The sequence below is a fragment of the Podarcis raffonei genome, chromosome 3 (assembly GCF_027172205.1).
Source record: "Podarcis raffonei isolate rPodRaf1 chromosome 3, rPodRaf1.pri, whole genome shotgun sequence".
Classification (NCBI taxonomy): domain Eukaryota; kingdom Metazoa; phylum Chordata; class Lepidosauria; order Squamata; family Lacertidae; genus Podarcis; species Podarcis raffonei.
The window spans coordinates 104,843,528-104,864,413 of NC_070604.1; the positions used below are offsets into that span (position 1 = coordinate 104,843,528).

The 20,886-nt window shown below is 44.5% G+C and overlaps 1 protein-coding gene across 1 annotated transcript in view; it reads left to right on the plus strand.

The window, feature by feature from the left end:
* Positions 1 to 20,886, plus strand: part of EPAS1 (endothelial PAS domain protein 1) — a 126,387-nt gene that overhangs the window by 74,980 nt on the left and 30,521 nt on the right. The window contains 4 exon segments of the mRNA XM_053383376.1: positions 9,869 to 10,020; positions 11,545 to 11,629; positions 14,457 to 14,575; positions 14,688 to 14,890. Coding sequence (XP_053239351.1) covers positions 9,869 to 10,020; positions 11,545 to 11,629; positions 14,457 to 14,575; positions 14,688 to 14,890 — 559 coding nt within the window.

The window sequence follows — 20,886 nt, forward strand, 5'->3', positions numbered from 1 at the left end:
CAGTTGACCGACAGAATAAAACATCCAACACATGTTGAAGTCAGAGTGACATCTGATGTTCTGAACTAGCAGGGTGAAAGGAAGCATGAGTGAGCCATCTTGTCTCTTCTTAGGTTTGGTTAGAATGGAGAATGGTTTGCCCTCCAGATGTGGCAACCATACATGCCGAGCAACAAATGTGAATGTTACCTTTTTACCTTTGTGGCCTGGAAAGAGTTCTTTCTGAAGGTCAGACAGGGAGGCTTGGACAACAGAAGATCCAGGAGGATCTTCTTATGTTCTTAATAAAGGCAAGAGGAGCGGAATCTGCGCCAGAGAGGAACGGTATGTTCTCCAAGGCTCACTTCTTATTGGAAACTGTGGTTTGTAAGGGGAACCAGAGAGGCAGTTCACAACTAATGCTAAGCAACACTTCTTGGCTTTTCATGGTTCAAAGTGAATGGGCAGTGTGTTGGTGTAGGCTCCCCAGATGCTCCTATTTTGCTTCTCCTCTGACAACCTCGGCTTCACATTGCGTCTCAACCAGGTATTGTGGTTTGTTACTCACTTGGCAAGTCAGGATCAGCTACCCAGCAGCAAACCATGGTTTTGGGATAACCTGTGACTGTGGGTTACTGTTACGTGTGAACATGGCCAATGTTTAGTCTGAGTCAGGCAGTTAACTTTAGAAAGTATAGAGTAAGGCCCACGGGATGCCACCCTTTTCGGCTTGGACTAGACAAACAAAGGCTATGTTGAGACAGTTTTTCCTGGAGACCATTCTTAGTAGACCATTCTTTTTTTAGTCTCGTTTAGTCTCTTTCCCCCTCCTCCCCCCACCTACTTCTTTTCTTTCATATTTTCTTGAACAGGTGGAGGAAACTGGTGGGTTATTTCTGTGGCTACAGACAGTAAAAGTAATAGGAAAGGCTAGGAAACAGACAGGAAGCTCCTTCAGAAAAGGGAAGGCAGTCAGGGAGATGGCCTGAGCTTGTTTCGAGAAAAGATCCTTATTACCCGAGCCAGAAAGCGGGTAAGGAACAAGGGAGATGTGTGTGAAAAACAGTTTTTCTGTGTGGTTTAAGAAACATCATAAGCGTTGGGGGTGGATGGGTTTTTTTTGGCAAAATGGACCTGTTTGTAATTTATAATATGCACTCTACAAGATTGCGCTCAATATAAGGATCAACCTGAATATTTCAAGGATAGCCCAAGGCATAACACTTGTTGCCTTCTTGGACTTTATTGGCTGTTTTTGGCTCAGAGAATGTTCCGTTTGTGGGGGGGGGGGGGACTGGCATGCATTCTAAGACAGCAAGCTTATGCACATACACCTGGAAGCAATCTTGTAAATGCAGGAGGACTTAATTTCTAGTAAACATACAGAATGAAGTTACACATCAGTACATCAATCAAAATATAAATGTGAGGAGTGACTGGGTGTCCCGCCCCCTCGTGTGTAACCCTCGCCCCATGGAAGAGGTGGTAATCAGATTAGCTATAGTACATTTACCAGTTTTGATCAAAACTTGGACCAAACTCTGTTGCACTTGCAATTTGGGGGTTGACCGTAGCTCAGTGACAGAGTATCCAGGCTCAGTCCTTGGTGCCTCCAGGTCGGACTGGGAAATACAACTACCTGAAACCCTGGAAATCTCCTGCCAATCAGAGAAGACATTCCTGGGCTTGATGGACTGAGGCAGCTTCTCAGGTCCTTATGCAATTGAGAACTTCAGTGTGGTCAAAACAAGTGGTGTTAAGTCAGTGTGCAGTGACTTACTATGTTGTGTGGAAATAAGTCTCCCTGCTCATTGGGATTTATTGCAGGTAAACATGTCAAGGATTGTTGCTTTAATTCAGGTGTGGCTGTTCTGTGGCCCTTCAGATGTTGTCAGATTCCCAAGTCAACATGGTCAATAGGGAGCAATGATGAAAGTTGCAGCCCAGTATCATCCGGTTAGTCATCCCCGCTTCAATTGCATTTATACTACTATTGTCAGTGGTTTGTGCTCTTAAGATGAAATCTACAATCCATTTACTTTGGGGCATCAGCAATGGAATCCGGAATTATCCAGGGCTGTTGTTATATTATATTATTGACGTTTTTTGTGAAAGAGTGGCCAATAAATATTATAATAAATACCAGTTGTAAGTCCTGCTGCTGTGTAAGCAGGAATCTTTATATTTTGAACAAAATAGCATGTATACAAAAGCATGTTGGTTCTTCTCCACATTGGATTGTGGAGTTTTGGGTTTGGATCATACCTGAGCCGTTCATTCTTGCAAAAAGAGAGCCTGGTTGTTTTAGCCCTCCGCTACATTCCAAGAAGCTGGATGGAAGGAAGTGAGCAAGCATCTGCGGAAATGTGTTCTGGCCCTCTGGAGCTATGCACATCCTGACAGTGGGAATCAATCAAAGCTTGTTTACAAAAGATATTTTTAGCACAAAAGGCACATTTTCTTTGAAAATTACGCTAGGCATTTGCTGTAAAGGGACAATGTCAAATCGGGCATTGATTCGTGTTTGGGGTTACTTTTATTTTTTTGCACTTTTCACTTACTCTACATAACTGATAAAGTACAAGACATCGGAAGCTGCTATACTAAGCCAGGTCAATGGCCCATCTGGCTTAGTATTGTTGGTGCTGACTGTCAGCGTCTCTCCAGGGTTTCAAGCAAAAATCTCTCCCAGCCTTACCTGGCAATGTTGGAGATTGCACTTGGGACCTCTACGTGCTCCACCAGTCATAGAATCATAGAATTGTAGAGTTGCAAGGAACCCAAGCGTCATCTGGTCCAGCCCCCTGTAATGCAGTCAGCTATGGCCCTTCCTCTTAATTGTTTTCTGTTAGCAAAACTATAGTTTTAGAAGGCAACTAAACCAAGGTTCGAGGTAAAGTCTAGAACAGGATGGTCCGACGCGCAGCTTGTGGACTGCATGCAGCCCTCGAGGCACTGTTTGGCAGCCCTCTGCAACATTTGACACCCAGCCCTCACACTGCCTTCCCTAAGCCAGGTAAGCAGGCACTAGGGGAAGGGTTGTAAGGGCTCTGACATGGTCCTAGAGAGCTCCCGTCTCCTTCCCAAAGCCTAGCTAGCGCTTTCCCAGCTTGGAAAGCAGGTGGGAGGGCTCTAGGAGCCTGCCAGAGCCTCACGCCTCCTTCCCAAAGTCCAAGTTAACTAACAGATAATTATAATGATGGTATTAAAGCAGAAAACAGCAACAACTATAGCCCTTTAAGGCAGACAAGAGTACACAAGTTTGCTTAAATTTTCTCCGAGAGAAAAGCTTCGATCAAATTAAAGCCTTTGGCTTATTGCTGTTGGAATTGAGGGGACAAAGCAGATTTTACGGTGGTTCAGCCCCATAAACTGGAAGTGGTGGGTGAACATAAGAATAGCCTGCTGGATCAGGCCAATGACCCATCTAATCCAGCATCCTGTTCTCGCAGTGGCCATTCAGATGCCTATGGGAAACCCTCAAGCGAAGAACAAGAGTGCTCTCCCCTCCCGTGGTTTCCAGCTACTGAAGACTGGGGAATGGCCAATGTAACATCCATTTTGAAAATGGGATCCAGGGATGGATGCTGGAAATGGTAGACTAGTTAGCTGTCTCTGGAAAACTGATGGAAAGCATTGTTAAAGATAACACAGCCAAGCATGTAGAAGAACAAGCCTCGCTGAAGCAGAACCAGCATAGCTTCTGCAAGAGCAGGCCCAGTCTCACTTAACCTAGTAGAGTTCTTTGAGAGTGTCAAGACGCACATAGTGAATTTCAGAGTGGCTGTTGGAGCCAATGTAATGAACTTTAGTAAACCCCAGCAGAAAATGAAACAGCGCAACCACCCATCCAGCTTTGCTACAGTCAGCCTCTTAAAGCAATTATGATTGACTTGCACTGTGCCCAGATAATTTGCTAATTACGTTTTGTAGCAAATTTTGACATATACGCTGTTTGAGGGAGCAAAAGGACAAACGAGGCATTTTCATAATTGAAGTTGTTCATGCGCTTTTTCCATTCAGTGACGCAAGGACTATATGCTCAGAAGTATGGAAAGCTAGCTTTAAGTTATCCAAGGACACCACACCCAGGTGTGCATGTTTGACACCTGTCTGACACCATTGGTCTATCTATGTAGCTCAATTTTAGGAGCACCATGGGTAAGGATCTTGTGGCCTTCCAGATGTTGCTGGACTTCCATCACCCTAAACTATTGACCATGCTGTCTGGGACAGATGGGAGTCTCAGTCCAACAATATCTGGAGGCCCACAGTCTCCCCAACCTGGTCCACAGTGACAGAGAGCAAGCAGCTTTTTAGGGTTTCAGAGAGCAGCCTTTCTTAGTCCTACCTGGACATGCTGGGGATCAAACATGGGACCTTCTGCATGCCCCACCACAGAGCTATAGTCTTTCCACAAAGGTTCCAGGCCAACACTCCATTATACAGTAAAATGGATGATACTCAGCTCTACCTCTCTCTTAAATAGGAACCAGTGAGGGCAGTGAAGGTCCTGTGTGAATGTCTGGAGGCGGTTGGAGGATGGATGGCGGCTAACGGATTGAGGTTGAATCCTGACAAGACAAAAGTACTGTTCTTGGGGGACAGGGGGCGAGCTGGTGTGGAGGACTCCCTGGTCCTGAATGGGGTAACTGTGCCCCTGAAGGAGCAGGTGCGCAGCCTGGGAGTCATTTTGGACTCACAGCTGTCCATGGAGGTGCAGGTCAATTCTGTGTCCAGGACAGCTGTTTATCAGCTCCGTCTGGTACGAAGGCTGAAACCCTACCTGCCCGCAGACTGTCTCGCCAGAGTGGTGCATGCTCTGGTTATCTCCCGCTTGGACTACTGCAATGCTACTTAGTGTCAGATCACCAACATCCATGTTATTATCATTATTCAGCTAGCAGTGTTTAGGAGCAGTACCAAGCTATGGTACAGGGCAGTTGCTTCAGCACATGTCTGATGCAACTGAGGCCCATCACCCCAGCAATCTTTACGTGAGTCCCTGGCTGAAGAGCTTTTCTGAGCAAATCTATATGCAAAAGTGAACAGAACAAAAGGACTTGAATAGACTTCTTGCATTTGACTAGCATTGCTTTTAGACTACAAGTCTAAACAGGATTGGAACCTAGAGTAGTGGAAAGGTTATACTTATCATGCAACTTGCTGTGTTATGTGACCTTTGCTCTGTAAAGAGTTTGTTTTGGCTAAACACTGACTGCCTTAAAAGTAGCAGAGCAATACATATATTGGTATCTTTCCTATTGACTTTAGCAGCAGATATTTACTCTATAGCAGTCATCAGTTTTGGCCCATGCACCAGTGTAAACTCCTTTTCTGCTACTGTTTATATGACCAGATAGTGATGGCTGAATCTGGAAAATGTGGATTTTGTAAGTGTCTTCTTTTTCAGTTCATTTCTCCAACAGTTCACAATTATTTTAAAAAGTCCTCATGAACATTTGTCAGTATTTGGTGTGTATTTTTCCTAATATAGACATTTTTATATGCAACATGCTATTTTCCTTAATATACACATTTTGGCAAACCATTTCCCAGAACATAATGCATTTTTGTACATTATTTTCACCAATACAAATGGTTCTATGTAGACTTTCCACTAATATATGCATGTTTTTTCACATATCCTTTGGTTTGAGAACTGCATTTCAAAATTCGGAGATGTGTGAATTCCAGAAGGATAGCAGTATCTGTGTGTTGTTGCAAGAAGTGCAAATTTGGGAGGTGTTTTTTTTTAATGCAAATTTGTCATTAAAACTGAAAGGAACTCCCCAATCCCCACCACCGAGTGGTGATAGTTGCAAAACACAGTTTACTGTTACATATCATTCCAACAAATCTTGGTTTGTACCTTCTGTACAAACCAGAACTGCCAGCCACATATTGAAATTCTGGTTCAGAGCCCCAGCTAACTACAAAATATAGTTTGCTGGTTAGGAAAACAAAACAGGCCCAACTAGAGCAGGTTGAAATGTCCATGTGATCTAGCAATCTGTTCTCGCAATGGCCAACACTAAGAACACTTTCCTCTACTTGTGATTCCCACCAAATGGTATTCAGAGAGGCGTACTGCCTCTGTAGAATATATTGCGCGAGTGATTAGGTTGCACTATCAATGGGAAGAGCTGTTTTTATATTTTACATCCGCCTTCGCCAACTGGGTGTCCTCCAGATGCTTTGGACCACAGCTCCCATGAGCCTCAGCCTTCATGGAAGGCACCAGGTTGGCGGATGCTGTTCTACCTTTACCAGCCCCCAGAGTGTGGTGACAGTCCAATTACTTCCTCAACGCTTTGGTTGCATCAGAAAAGGCTGCTAGGCATAGACAGATTGACCACAATCCAGAGAGAGGTACTTTTGGTTCTTCAAAGTCCTGGACACACCCAACATAACCTTTTTGTCTCCCCACCCCCTCCCACCCCACTTCAAAATCAGATGGCTGCATTGCACACAAAGGCGGCTGTTCCCTAAACACAAATCGAAAGACCTGCTGGGTGCTTGCTAAATAATCATGTGGCTCTCTAAATCACAACCTCAATTCCTTCCAACATTACCTGGTGCGAAGAATCTCTTCCCATCCCTGGCGAATAGTTCTCATTGAGTGTTAAGAGTCAGGAGACAGATTGGCATTTAACAGTAGGTAGGACCCAGCATTTCAGTGAATAAATAAATAAAAATACAACCGCAAAACAAAATCGTTGTTGTTGTTGCAAGACTGAAATTATCATTGGAAAGCAAAAACCAGCCTAACTCAGTGGCTTGTAGCCACTTGGTGGGAATCATCAAATTGGAGGTTCTTGATAGTTGAACTGTGGAACTGCCTGTTGCAATAAACAAAGGTAGCTATTTAACATGCTTGTCCCTAAAGCAGAAACTCAACACCCAAAAAAGAGGACAGCCAAGGACACCATCTTGCATGAAAGGTGCATATTTTAATTTATACAGAAATTCAGAAAGGGTCCATTTCGCCATAGTGGAAAAGACTGTGAGCAAGTGATCGGCCTACCTGTTCAGTCTGCTGTCCAGGCTTTGGTTGCCAACCTGGATGGCTTTAAAAGAGGGTTAGGCAAATTCATGCTGTTGTTGGCTGTTGTTGTTGTTTAGTCGTTTAGTCATGTCCGACTCTTCATGACCCCATGGACCAGAGCACGCCAGGCACTCCTGTCTTCCACTGCCTCCCGCAGTTTGGTCAAACTCATGCTGGTAGCTTTGAGAACACTGTCCAGCCATCTCGTCCTCTGTCGCCCCCTTCTCCTTGTGCCCTCCATCTCTCCCAACATCAGGATCTTTCCCAGGGAGTCTTCTCTTCTCATGAGGTGGCCAAAGTATTGGAGCCTCAGCTTCACGATCTGTCCTTCCAGTGAGCACTCAGGAATAGGTTTGATCTTCTTGCAGTCCATGGGACTCTCAAGAGTCTCCTCCAGCACCATAATTCAAAAGCATCCATTCTTCGGCGATCAGCCTTTTTTATGGTCCAGCTCTCACTTCCATACATCACTACTGGGAAAACCATAGCTTTAACTATACGGACCTTTGTTGGCAAGGTGATGTCTCTGCTTTTTAAGATGCTGTCTAGGTTTGTCATTGGCACAATAAGGCTACCAGCTGCTAATCATCACAACGCCTATATTATCTTCAGTATCAGAGACAGTACCAGCCTCTGTATACCATTTGCTTGGGATCACACAAGAACATGAGAAGAACATGAGAAGATCAGGCCAGTGGCCCATCTGCACCAGTATCCTGCTCTCATAGTAGCCAAGCAGATGCCCATGAGAAGCTTGCTAGCAGAACCTCAGTGCAGCAGCCCTCTTCCCTCCTGTGGTTTCTGGCAGCTGATACTCAGAAGCATTACTGCATCTGAGACAGAACATGACTAGTTTTCACTTTAAGCCTCATCCTCCATCTCAGACAGGAGAGTACAGTTGCACTCATGACCTACTTGTGAGCCTCTCATAAACATCTTATTTATTTTTATGTTATTGTGTAGAAGCAGGTGGAATGACTGCTCGTGTCCAACCCTGGTCAGATAGCTGTTTGGGAGGGTTTTGTTGTAGGGGAAATGAAGTTGCACCCCTTTCTTCCTCCCCTATTAATGCTAATTGCTGATTTCCCAACGAAGCATGTGCAGCTCCAATACTTAGATCAAGCAGTGGCGGCATCTGCATGGAGTTCCTTATTTAGCTAAGGGTGTATGTGTAAATATGCCCGGTTCCACATGCATTTCCTAGTAAGATTGGGGCAGTGGCAAATTTCTGTAATTCCAGCATTTTTTGTGATTGTTTATGGGAAGTAGGTCCCAACTGAGTTCAGAGAGGAAGGGCTATAGTAGGTAAGTGGGTCCCATGTTCAGTTCCTGGAATATCTAGGAAGGACTGGTAAAGACTTTCCTCTGAAAGCCCTGCTGAAATTTGCAGATGGCACCAACCTGGGAAGGGAAGCTAATGCCGCTGAAGACAGAATCAGGATTCATGATGACCTTAACAGATTGGAGAACTGGGCCCAAACTAACAAATTTCCATAGGGACAATTGTAAGGTTCTGCACTTAGGCAGGATGCACAAATATAAGATGGGGAAACACCTGGCTTCCTAGTAGTACATGTGAAAATGATCTACAGTGGTACCTCAGTTTATGTACTTAATCCGTTCCTGAAGTCCGTTCTTAAACCAAATCCATTCTTAAACCGAGGCGCACTTTCCCTAATGAGGCCTCCCGCCGCCAATGCCCTTCCACCGTTCGGTTTCCATTTGTAGACCGTGGTAAAGTTCGCAAACCGGAACACTACTTCCGGTTTTGCGGAGTTTGTAAACCAAATCATTCGTAAACAGGACTGTTCTTAAACTGAGGTACCACTGTAGAGGTCTTAGTGGAACACAAACTTAACATGAGTCCAAAGTGTGATGCAGTAGCAAAAAAAGAGCGAACGCTATTCTAGGCTGCATCAACAGAAGTACAGCGTCCAGGTCAAGGGAAGTAATAGTACCACTCTATTCTGCCTTGGTCAGACCACACCTGGAGTACTACATCCAGATCTGGGCACCACAATTTAAGAAGGATATTGACAAGATGGAACGTGTGTAGAGTAGAGGAAGGCAACTAGGGTGATCAAGGGTCTGGAAGCCAAGCGTTATGAGGAACGGTTGAAGAAGCTGGGCATGTTTAGCCTGGAAAAGAGAAGACTGAGAGGAGATATGATAGCCATCTTCAAATATCTGAAGGGCTGTGTCACATGGAAGATGGAGCAGGCTTGTTTTCTCCTGCTCTGGAGGGCAGGACTCAAACCAGTGCTTTCAAGTTACAAGAAAGGAGTTTCTGACTAAATATCAGGAAGAACTTTTTGACAGTAAGAGCTGCTTGACAGTGGAACGGTCTCCCTTGGGAGGTTATGGACTCTCCTGGCTTGGAGGTTTTTAAGTAGAGGTTGGAGGGCCATCTGTCTTGGGTGCTTTAGCTGAGATCCCTGCATTGCAGGGGGTTGGGATAGATGACCCTCAGGGTCCCTTCCAACTCTACAATTCTGTGAAATTGGTGTCAGCCAGTGTGTAGGCTATGCAGCACTACATGGGCTAACAGTCGGACTCAATATAAGGCTACTTTATGGGTTCCCAATGTCAAATCAATGTGCAAGATTGTAGCTTTGTTGCTTGAACTGCTACAATATTATAATTAATGTACCTTTTTCTAATGCTGTTGAACTGTATAAATATCCAGTAAAAGCAAAGCCATGAACTTTATATCAGATAGGGATTTTGGTTGGGATTTGCTAGCATACTGCTAAGCATCATTTCTGATTTATTTTTAATTTTTTTGTCTCTTCGTTTTGGTCCTGCTTCTTCTCCCCCTCTGCTCCCCACTCCTTTGTGCAGTCTGTGGTGACAATGAGAGTAAAATAGAGCCTGATCAGCAGATGGACAACTTGTACCTGAAAGCTTTGGAGGGATTTATCACTGTCATCACACAGGATGGAGACATGATCTTTTTGTCGGAGAACATCAGCAAGTATATGGGCTTGACGCAGGTGAGCTGTTTTCTATGCATCTCACGTAGCAGGTTGGATAATACTGTGATGCTTATTTATTAAGCTTGTATATTGCACTTCAGCCGAGGATCACAGGGTGGTTTATGGTATAAACCACCATACTGCGGGACTTGACATCCTTCCGCAGGGCCTGCAAGACACAGTTGTTCCACCAGGCCTTTGGCCAGGGCACAGCCTGACTCCCTCCTTCGGCAATCTTCGTGGAGCTCTGGCCCAATGGTTGCCAGTGGTTTAATTTGAATTAATTTTATAAAGAATGATTTTAGACTGTTGTGTTGTGTTGTACTGTTGTACTGTTTTATTGTTGTTAGCCGCCCTGAGCCCAGCTTCGGCTGGGGAGGGCGGGATATAAATAAATTTTATATTATTATTATTATTATTATTATTATTATTATTATTATTATTATATAACTTTGCTTCTTCCTCTACTTCGTAGAGCTAGTTTGTTAAATGTGGCTTAGCAAAAGCTTCCTGCAAGTACTCTAAGGAAGAGAATGATGGTGCCTTTGCTATTCTGGGATTAGAGTGGCTGCAAGGGTTTTTTAATCCTGAAGAGGCCAGGGTTAAGGTCAGAGGGACCCAAGAGGAGATTTAAATGTGCACAAGTGAAACATGGAATATGCAGATAGGCCTATTCGCTTGCTCAGCAGGTTGCAGCTCCATGGTTGCTTTTAATACACAAGAATGCAAGGGAAATATTCTTATATGCCACAGTGGCTGCGAAAATCTTAATAGCTTCAAACTGGAAGGGTGGGAAAATACCATCAAAGATGGAATGGCAACATAAATGAATGGAATATGCAGAGCTGGCTAAATTAACAGGGGGGAATGAGAGACCATACAGACCAAACGTTTATTAAGAAATGGAGTATATATAAAAAGTACCTTAAAGACTATTGTAATAGCATGATGTTTGTGGCAGCCTTCGATTAACTTCTATGATATATTGGATTTGTATAAGAAAGTACAATATTTCTGATAATTAACAACAAAATCTGAGACAAATAGAGCACTAAGTAAAAGAACATATAAAGACATAAGGAGTTGGTGGGAAGTCGTCGGAACCTTAAGAAGATTGTGACAAAGTATAACAAATATTTATAACTTTTTGTTATCTATGGATATAATAATAATAATAATAATAATAATAATAATAATAATAATAATAATAATAATAATAATAATAATAATGTGACTTGCAGGTGCTTTAAATAAACATCGCTAATAAAATGATAAAAGTTTATTGCTGTCACTACCATCAGACCATAGAACAGAGTAGGAAGGAAATATAAATACTTAATACATAATACAAGTACAAAAATGGCTAGAGTGTGAATTTACAATGAACAGTCAGCTGCTATATAACCCATCTCTGTAAAACACTTCTCAAAGTTTCTTGTCCTGTGGTGCATTTTGGGAGCGAGGGGATCCAGAATACGTTCCCAGTGTAATTTCATTTTCGCCACCCCATTTTTTAATCTGTTTGTCTTGATGGTCAAACAGGTGGAGCTGACCGGACACAGCATTTTTGACTTCACTCACCCATGTGATCATGAGGAAATTCGAGAAAACCTGAGTTTGAAAAATGGTAAATAATGTTTTTTAAAAAATAATAATAATGCAACAATAGTATTGCAGTGTGCTTTGTGCATCATTTATGGAGCAGTCTCCCCAAGAAGACTTGTCTTTAATAATATATTTTGGTGCCAGGCAAGGACGCCTCTTCTCCTGGGCATTTTATTGTTAATTTTCTTTTTTGCTGTTTTGTGATATTTCAGCCAGCTGATTGTGGTGATCATTTTAATGTTGTTGGAGAGGGTGGGTGGGGGCTTGATTTTGGGAGGTAGATCGTCTTCTATAATTTTTAGTGTTTCATGTTTTTAAAGTCGTTTTTAATATGAGCAATTCTCCTCTCTTCTACTATAAGTCGTCTTGAGAAGTTTTGAGGGCTTTAAGGTAATTAACTAAAAGTATTAATGAATAATAGAAAGATTTGTGTGTCTCCCCAAGCACTTCGTCTGTCTGAACCTCCAGACTCGAGACCAAATGCACTGGCTGCTTCTCCTGGGGAATTTATTGCAACCAGGGAAGTATTTTCTTTTTAGAAAGTGTAAGCTAATGCCAACTGTTATTTGGCACTAGGGCAATTATCTCTAGGAGAAACTAGGAGGGGGATTTGAGTTCCTATGGTCACTCCCTAATTCCCCCTAGCACGAGGAGATGGTAGCTGCTGTGCCAGAAAACACATTTCACTCTTCCAAGAGGATCTGCTTTATAGGGCCTTGGGGATTCTGAATTTGGAAAACGAAGGAATTATCTTATTAAGGTGTTGGCTTCTGCCTGCAGTGAGCAGAGCTGACGGTCGGAGCATTTGAATCCACCGTCTGTGCCAGATCTCACCCAAGACACACCCTAAGGCCTAAGCAATGGCTGAAGTGTTTTAGGATACAGTACATGGAGCAATAATAGCTTTGAACAGCTTTCCCCCACCTACTGCCCTGCAGATGTTTTGGACAACAACTCACCTCTGCCCAGCCAGCATGCCCAGAGGTGCTAAAGGCTGCCTTAAAACAGGGATGGGAAGTTTGTGGCACTCCATCTACTGCTTGGCTGCAGTTCTGATAATCCATGACTATTTGCCATGTTGGCTGGGGTAGATACGAGTCCATATATTTTCCCATCGCTGCTTTAGAATGTCACCAGTTAACCTTCAGTGCAGCAATGCCAAGCAGAGAACTGTTCTAGGGAGATGATAATCAGCTGGTTTCTCAATCAGCTGCACAGAAACTTTGTAGAGTAATCGAAACAACAGATAACAGGGTGGATCAAATAATCCGTTAACCTGTGGACAAAGTGTTTATCTCTCTTGCGCTTCTGAGCTTTCTTCCCCCTCACTGCATCATGTGATGAAATGAGCATCTTATCATGTGATAAATTGCAATCCTCATGGGAATCACATTGTTCTCTGAACCCACCCAAACTGTTCTCAGATTAAGTGAGTGGTGCTGATGAAGATGGCTTCACCAGACTGGATGGTCAACATGCCCAGAACAAAGAGGGACAGTTTTTACACAGGGATTAGCATGTTTATTTAGCAAAATTTATATACCTGTAAGTTGTTTGCAAGGATTGTTAAAATTGTCAAAGAAAACAGTTAAAGGGAATTAAAAACATTCAAAGGTAACAGTAAGAAGGAATAAAAGATGCCAACATCTATGTGTTTTGATAAAAAGGTAAAGGTAAAGGACCCCTGACAGTTAAGTCCAGTCACAAATGACTCTGGTGTTGCGGTGCTCATTTCGCTTTACAGGCTGAGGGAACCAGCATTTGTCTGCTCTGCAGACAGTTTTTTCTGGGTCTTGTGGCCAGCATGACTAAGCCGCTTCTGGTGCAATGGAACACCAAAACCAGAGCAACGCACAGAAACGCCGTTTACCTTCCCGCCGGAGCGGTACCTATTTATCTACTTGCACTTTGACGTGCTTTCGAACTGCTAGGTTGGCAGGAGCTGAGACCGAGCAACGGGAGCTCACCCCGTCATTGGGATTCGAACCGCCGACCTCCTGATTGGCAAGCCCGAGAGGCTCAGTGGTTTAGACCACAGCGCCACCCGCGTCCCACATGTATTTGGATATGCTTGCCTAAACGTAAATATTTTAGGCAGGCTACTCTCTGGACTTGGTCTTGTAGATATGACCAAAACCTACACAGTGTTTCCAATTTTCATTCCACGGGGCTGGTTCAGAAGAATACCATGGTCAACAGTAACAAAAGCTGCGAAGAGATCAATAAGCAAGGTCACACTCCTCATGCCCTGGTCAAAGTCATCCATCAAAGCAGCCAAGGGCAACTTAGCCTGAACCCAGATTGGAACAGATCTAAATCAATGTCATCAAAGATTGCTTGCAGCTGTCTCCCGTCACCTTCCCCCAAGGGGAGATAGTCTTGACTGGTTGGTAGTTATTCCAGTCCAAGGGACTGTTTCTTTAGGAGTGACAGCACCACTGTCTCTTTCAAGGCACCAGGAACCAGCCTCCCATGCAGTGAAGCATTAACCATGCTCTGTACCCAACCAGTCAATCCCCTCTGCTAGATTGACTAAGCCAAGAGAGTCAGAGGGCATGTGGTTGGACATAGAGCTGCCAGCACCTTGTTCACATCTGCTGACTGAATAAGCTGAAACTGATCTCACACCACACCAATGATTTGGCATTAGGTACTTCATCTGGAACTGCCAAGGTCACCCCAAAATCGATTAACTTTATCCTCAAAGTGTGTAGCTAGTTGATCACAGCGGTTTGGGGAATGTTCCTACTCTGGTCCTTCCGAAATAACTTTGCTGGCTGGTTACTAGAGCATGCAACGGAAACTGCAAAACAAGCCTTAAAAAAGAATCTTGTCCACATTTTTCTCAGGCCCAGGCTTTGGGAAAAAGAATAAAGAGGTGACCATGGAGCGGGACTTCTTCATGAGAATGAAATGCACTGTTACCAACAGAGGCAGAACTGTGAATCTAAAATCAGCCACATGGAAGGTACTTTTTTTTAACGTATGTTTTTTGAAAGATTTAATCTACTCAAGTTGCTTTGTTTTTTTGAAAAAACCAAAACCCTTGTATTTGTACAAATAGTTTCCTTATGTTTCAGGTTTTGCACTGCACTGGACAATTGAAGGTCTATAATACATGCCCTCCTCATGCTCTCTGTGGCTACAAAGAGCCTCTCTTGTCTTGCCTGATATTAATGTGTGAACCCATTCAACACCCTTCCAATACTGACATCCCCCTGGACAGCAAGACGTTCTTGAGCCGTCACAGCATGGACATGAAATTCACCTACTGTGATGACAGGTAAAAAGACCAGCCATTTGCTTATAATGCCTCTCCAGCGTGATAAATTGAGAGGCACTGTGGCGTTTGCCTCCTAGGTGGGTCATAAGGAAAGGGTTAAATAAGTGTGAAGTGATTGGCCAGTGGGAACCCAAGGGGAGTAGTTAGAGTGAGAGTTGGGAGTTGGAGAAGGAAGAGGGAGGATAAGTCTGTGGGTTGGTCGAGTTGTGTTGAGAGAGAGTGTGAGGAACTGTTAAGTGGAGTCAGATAGATAGTTGGGATAATCAGTTTGAAGTTGTTAGGAATGTATAGGACAGTAAAGAAACTAAGATTAAGAAACTGACAAGAAAAATTAACTGAAACCATAAACTTGTTCATGCTTATAAAAATAAACTTGATTATTTGTTAATGTTAACAACTGTCTGGACTCCGTGGGTGCCCAAGAGAAACAGGTTGGTGGCAACAAAGAAAGCAATCAGAGTGGAGGCACAGGGATCAATAGACCGTCAAATGTCCGGGGACCCTGTGTGATCACCACAGGCACCCTTCTTTAAAGAATATTCTTAGACACCAGAGCAAAACGCAGTTACTTAGGCAAACCCCAAAGGAGACGTATGGCTCGATAGGGAGAACAGTACCACCAGGACTAGAAAAACCCATGGCAAGTAAAAAAAAAAGGAGGCCGATGCAAAAGAATTTAAACATATACTCACTTCTGTATAGATATAGCTGCTAAACATTTTAAGCAGGCTGCTGGGAATTCAAAGTATTTTTGTCTAGTCTTGGTGTGCTATGACTTTAGCACAACACTGTTCTTCCCTTTTGGAGAGTTTTGGAGAGTTTGTGCCTGCCCTGTATAACAATATCACATTAGCCCCATTTGAGCATGTGGGTAGGAGGCACAGGGGGTACACTTCGCCCCAATATCCCCATCCTACATGCTTTGCCCTGACCTTCTTGCATTGAGCAGAAAGATCTGAAGTGGGCAACTTCTGCTCAACTAGGAATCCTGATCATACACCTGAACCAGTTGATATGGTAAAAAGTCTAAAAGGTAGAGGCGATTCCCCTGTCCAACCTGTGTTTTATTCAATGTTTCCATAAGAATAAACAGCTGTTGCCAACTGAGCACCCTCCAGACGTTCTGGACTACAACTCCCATCACCCACAGCCAGCACAGACTTATTACCTACTCCCAACATGGTTGTGCTGCCTGCGGCTGATGGGAATTCTGGTCCAAAATATGTGGAAGGAAACCGATTGGCAAAGGCAAGACTGTGCAAGTTGTGAGATACCCAAGTCAAATGCATCTGGCCAATTCATGTATTTTGTAACTTGCCTTGGCAATGACTTCTAGTCTTTTTTAAACAAAAGGAAGTCTCTTGTGGCATCTGAAAGACTAACCAATTCAACATGTCGAAAGCTTTTGTAGGCTACTGCGTAAAATTCAGCAAGCCGTGCTCACAAGTTGCAGCAGGCCTGATCCAAAGCATCCGTCTTGGCGCTAATCCTTTCCCTGCAATCCTTTTGTTTCTCTTGCCATTCCAGTACTCCCAGCAATGCCAGGTCATTTATATAATTTAACACAGGGCCTAAAAAACCAATACGGGCCCATGAGCATTCTTTTTGAGATCAACCTAGGAAAGACAATAGGACTGTTCATGTGCTGTCTGAGTTAAACATTTGCAGGAGTTCAGCTTCCGTGAGAATATTTCATAAGGCCTGGAAATAAAGAGGGCAACATTCAGCACTGCCCTGAACCCACCATGAGAGGAAAAAAGAAAGTTGAGCGGTTGTAAGAAAGATTTAAACTAATGCTCTTATGGCAAACAAAGGCGACTTGTGATGGGGATCAGAATATGCTTTAGGATTTGGCATAGTAAATATCCCGTTGCTTAAAAAATTTGCTCTGAATCTGTGTTGGATGTGGGAATAAAGCAATGCAAGTCTGCACAACACACACACACATACACACACACAGTGTTTTTCATAGAAATAGAATGGCCAGGGCCTGTCCTACCGTTAGACAGAATGAAGAGACCAGTTCAGGCAGCGAATCTGGGACATCATGAAAGTGCAGCAAAGAGTTATTTAATTTCATATTGTCTTTTTACTGCCTCAGAGGGAAACAGACTCCTGTGGGACTTTCTGCCCCAAGTCCCAAAATAAATCAACCAGCTTTGTGTGCTGTGTACTTTTGAGTGAGAGGGGTCTGTGGGGTGAGTCATTTACTGCTTTGTCTCAGCCAAGCAGCAAAATGCCCTGGCCGGCCCTGAGGATGCTTACAATATGGTAAAAGGAAGCTGCATTCCTAATCTTGTGAGCATGTCACAGAATGGCACTGATTCTAATTTAATCTGGAAAATTATCAGATAAGGGTTGTCTGAATGTAGCATGGGTGGTGTTGGACATTGTCATCTCTCTACAGTGGTACCTCTGGATGCGAACGGGATTCGTTCCGGAGCCCCGTTCACATCCTGAGTAGAACACATGTCTGCGCGTGCGTGGGTTGCGATTCGCCGCTTCTGCGCATGCGCGTGACGTCATTTTGAGCGTCTGCGCATGCACAAGTGGTGAAACCCGGAAGTAACACATTCCGTTACTTCCGGGTCGCTGCAGAACGTAACCTGAAAATGCTCAACCTGAAGTATATTTTACCCGAGATATGACTGTATAATTATGAGTATGATTATGATTATTATAATTTATATACCGCTCTATACCTGGAGGTCTCAGGGCGGTTCACAGAATAAAATCAAGATATAAAACCACAAAATACCTAATAAAAATAAAAACAACAACCCAATAGCCCCCCCCCAAAAAACCCAGATTTAAAAGGGCATAGGATATAAATCAGATCAACCAAAGGCCTGAGGAACCTCCCTGGGGAAAGCATTCCACAAACGAGGAGCCACTGCAGAGAAGACCTGTTCTCATGGTGCCGCCCTCCGAACCTCTCAAGGAGGAAACACACGAAGAAGGGCCTCAGAAGATGATCTCAGGGTCCGGGTAGGTTCATAGGGAAAGAGGCGGTCCTTTGGGTATATCTCAACCTTTGTCAGCATAAGAAGCTCAGTCCATAGAGCGTGAGACTTCATCACAGGGTTGTGGGTTTCAGGCCCCATGTTGCGCAAAAGATTCCTGCATTGCAGGGGGCTAGGGGACCTTTGTGGTCTTCTTGAATTATACAATTCTATGTTAAGAAGAGGCTACTGCATTGGGCCAGGGGCCCATCTCGTCCAGCATCCTGTTCCCACAGTGGCCACCCAGATGCCTATGGGAAACCAATGGCAGGATTCGAACACAGGAGCCCACTCCCTTCCTGTGGCTTCCAGCAACTGGTATTCAGAAGCTTTTCTGCCTCTGATTGTGGAAGCAGAGCATAGCCATTTGGGCTAGTAGCCAGCAATAGCTCTCTTGTCCATGGGATCTGTCTAATCTCCTTTTAAAGCCATCCAAGTTGGGGGACATCAGTGCCTCTTGTGGGAACCAGTTTCATCGTTCTACTAATTTTATGAACATCTGTCATGGCATCTCTGACTTGCCTTTCCTCTAAACCCCAAAGTCCCAAACGCTTCAGCCTTTCCTCCTCAGGGGAGTCGCTCCATAGACTTGATTGTTTTGGGGTCCCCCTTTTTCTCAACCTTTTCCATCCACTGACCTCACAGGGAAGGTGGTTGATGAGGAAACAACAACAACAACATATTATTTATACCCCGCCCGTCTGGCTGGGTTTCCCCAACAGAATATTAAAATACAGTAATGCATCAAACATTAAAAGCTTCCCTAAACAGGGCTGCCTCCAGATGTCTTCTAAAAGTCTGGTAGTTGTTGTTCTCTTTGACATCTGGTGCGAGGGCGTTCCACAGGGCGGGTGCCACTACCGAGAAGGCCCTCTGCCTGGTTCCCTGTAACTTGGCTTCTCACAGTGAGGGAACTACCAGAAGGCCCTCGGCGCTGGACCTCAGTGTCCAGGTAGAACGATGGGGGTGGAGACGCTCCTTCAGGTATACTGGGCCGAGGCCGTCGAGGATAAAATGGGAGGTCCCTGTTTGCACTGCCACAGGCTCTTCAGAGGAAATGCGAGGGGGCAAACAAGCCTTCATCCTAAACTGAAGCAGAACCCTCTAAATCCAGTAGGGCAGTTCTGGTAAGTCTGCGTAGGGTTGCAGCCTGGCAGCAAGAGGTGAAAAGAGCAGCCCGCCCAATCTGAATGGGCACCAAGAGGGGAAAGGATATGGGCCAGCCAGATAAATGTTTTCCTCCTGCGGAAATGCCCTGGCAGGCACTCCCAGATCAGGAAGAGGTGACGAAGAACAGGGAGTGATGCAAAATCCTCAAAGTCCCTTTATTAAACAACGTCAGCAATGGATATTTGTCCCCAAAGCCTCGTGGTTTGTCAGGCAGTGCTGGGAAATACGCTTTCGTTGCCATTGTGCAACGCTCAGGTTTTTCCACTTGCTTTCCCATAAGCTAGGATGTTCCATTTTCAAACACAGCGCTAAAACTGCTTCTGCTGCAAATACAATTAATAAATCCTTCTAGATTAATGAACTCTGCAGCTGACCAGCACTTCCTCCTCAAAGCAGAAATAATCCTTCCTCTTAACCTGCGATGTAGGGTTGCTGTATTTCAAGAAGTTGTTGAGCTTTTTTTAGGGGGATTTCACCCAAAAAAGGCAAAGAGCGATACTCAAAACACACACTTCCTGGTTCTGTAGGCAAAAGCCCAGACATTTCTCACCATGGAAGTGAGAGCTACTGGGAGCATTTGGAATGCAGCAGTTAGTAAGTCTCTTTTGTCAGGCATTTAAACTGAAGTTAATGTTGAATCCAACTTTAAAAGCAAATACTAGACCAGGTCCACAATGTTGTTTTTCTGATTTTGGTTTAGTGAGAGCCAAACTAAGGCAGATCATCATAGGAATCAGAATCAGACTGTTTGTCCCTCTAAGCACAGCATTTGTCAGACTGACCGGCTCCATCCCTCTAGGGTTTCAGACTTTTCCAGCCATACCTAGAGATGCCAAAGATTCAGCCTGTGACCTTCTGCATACAAAGCACTGAGCTATGGTCCTTCCCCAGCAGGCGCTCCTGCTGGCAACTTTTAAGACCCCTGATTTCTTGTACTTCTGCAAACCATGGGGTTTCACAAGCTGTGGGGGGTTCCCTCTTCTGCATGGGTGCTGCCCATGTTTTCCCCAGATAAGGATTTGCATTCTGAGACTGAGCTTGCTATTAGTATACACCGTTAACTATGCGTGCCAGACAAACAGCGAACAGTCTGAGCTTGCAAAGCATATGCATAAAGGTAAAGTGACCTCTGACCATTAGGTCCAGTCTTGACCGACTCTGGGGTTGCGGCGCTCATCTTGCTTTATTGGCCGAGGGAACCGGCGTACAGCTTCAGGGTCATGTGGCCGGCATGACGAAGCCGCTTCTGGCTAACCAGAGCAGCGCACGGAAACGATGTTTACCTTCCCGCTGGAGTGGTACCTATTCATCTACTTGCGCTTTGACGTGCTTCTGAACTGCTAGGTTGGCAGGAGCAGGGACCGAGCAACGGGAGCTCACCCCGTCGTGGGGATTTGAACCGCCGACCTTCTGATCGGCAAGCCTTAGGCTCTGTGGTTTAACCCACAGCGCCACCTGCGTCGCTGGTGATCGACTGATTGCAGGGGCTTGCAAAGCGCTGTGCAGAGAGCTTTGTATATATGGCATCAGACACAGGGCATGACTTGGCCCACATGGCCTTGCAAACTAAATGGGTGGCCCTGGCTGACTTAATTAGGTTCTTGACCACTGGTATATACTGAATAGGCAGCATGCAACAGATTAGCTGCTGTGATGCTCCCCTGACCATGTGGCAACTCACCCATGAGTTGGAGTCATTCAAGGGGGAATGCTTTCCCAAGGGAAAACTATATCAGATTTCAGCTTGCAGGCCATGTTATGCTTGTTTGTTGCTTACCTACATATTAGTCCATTGCTTGAAGGATAGCAGGTTGCCTAACACAT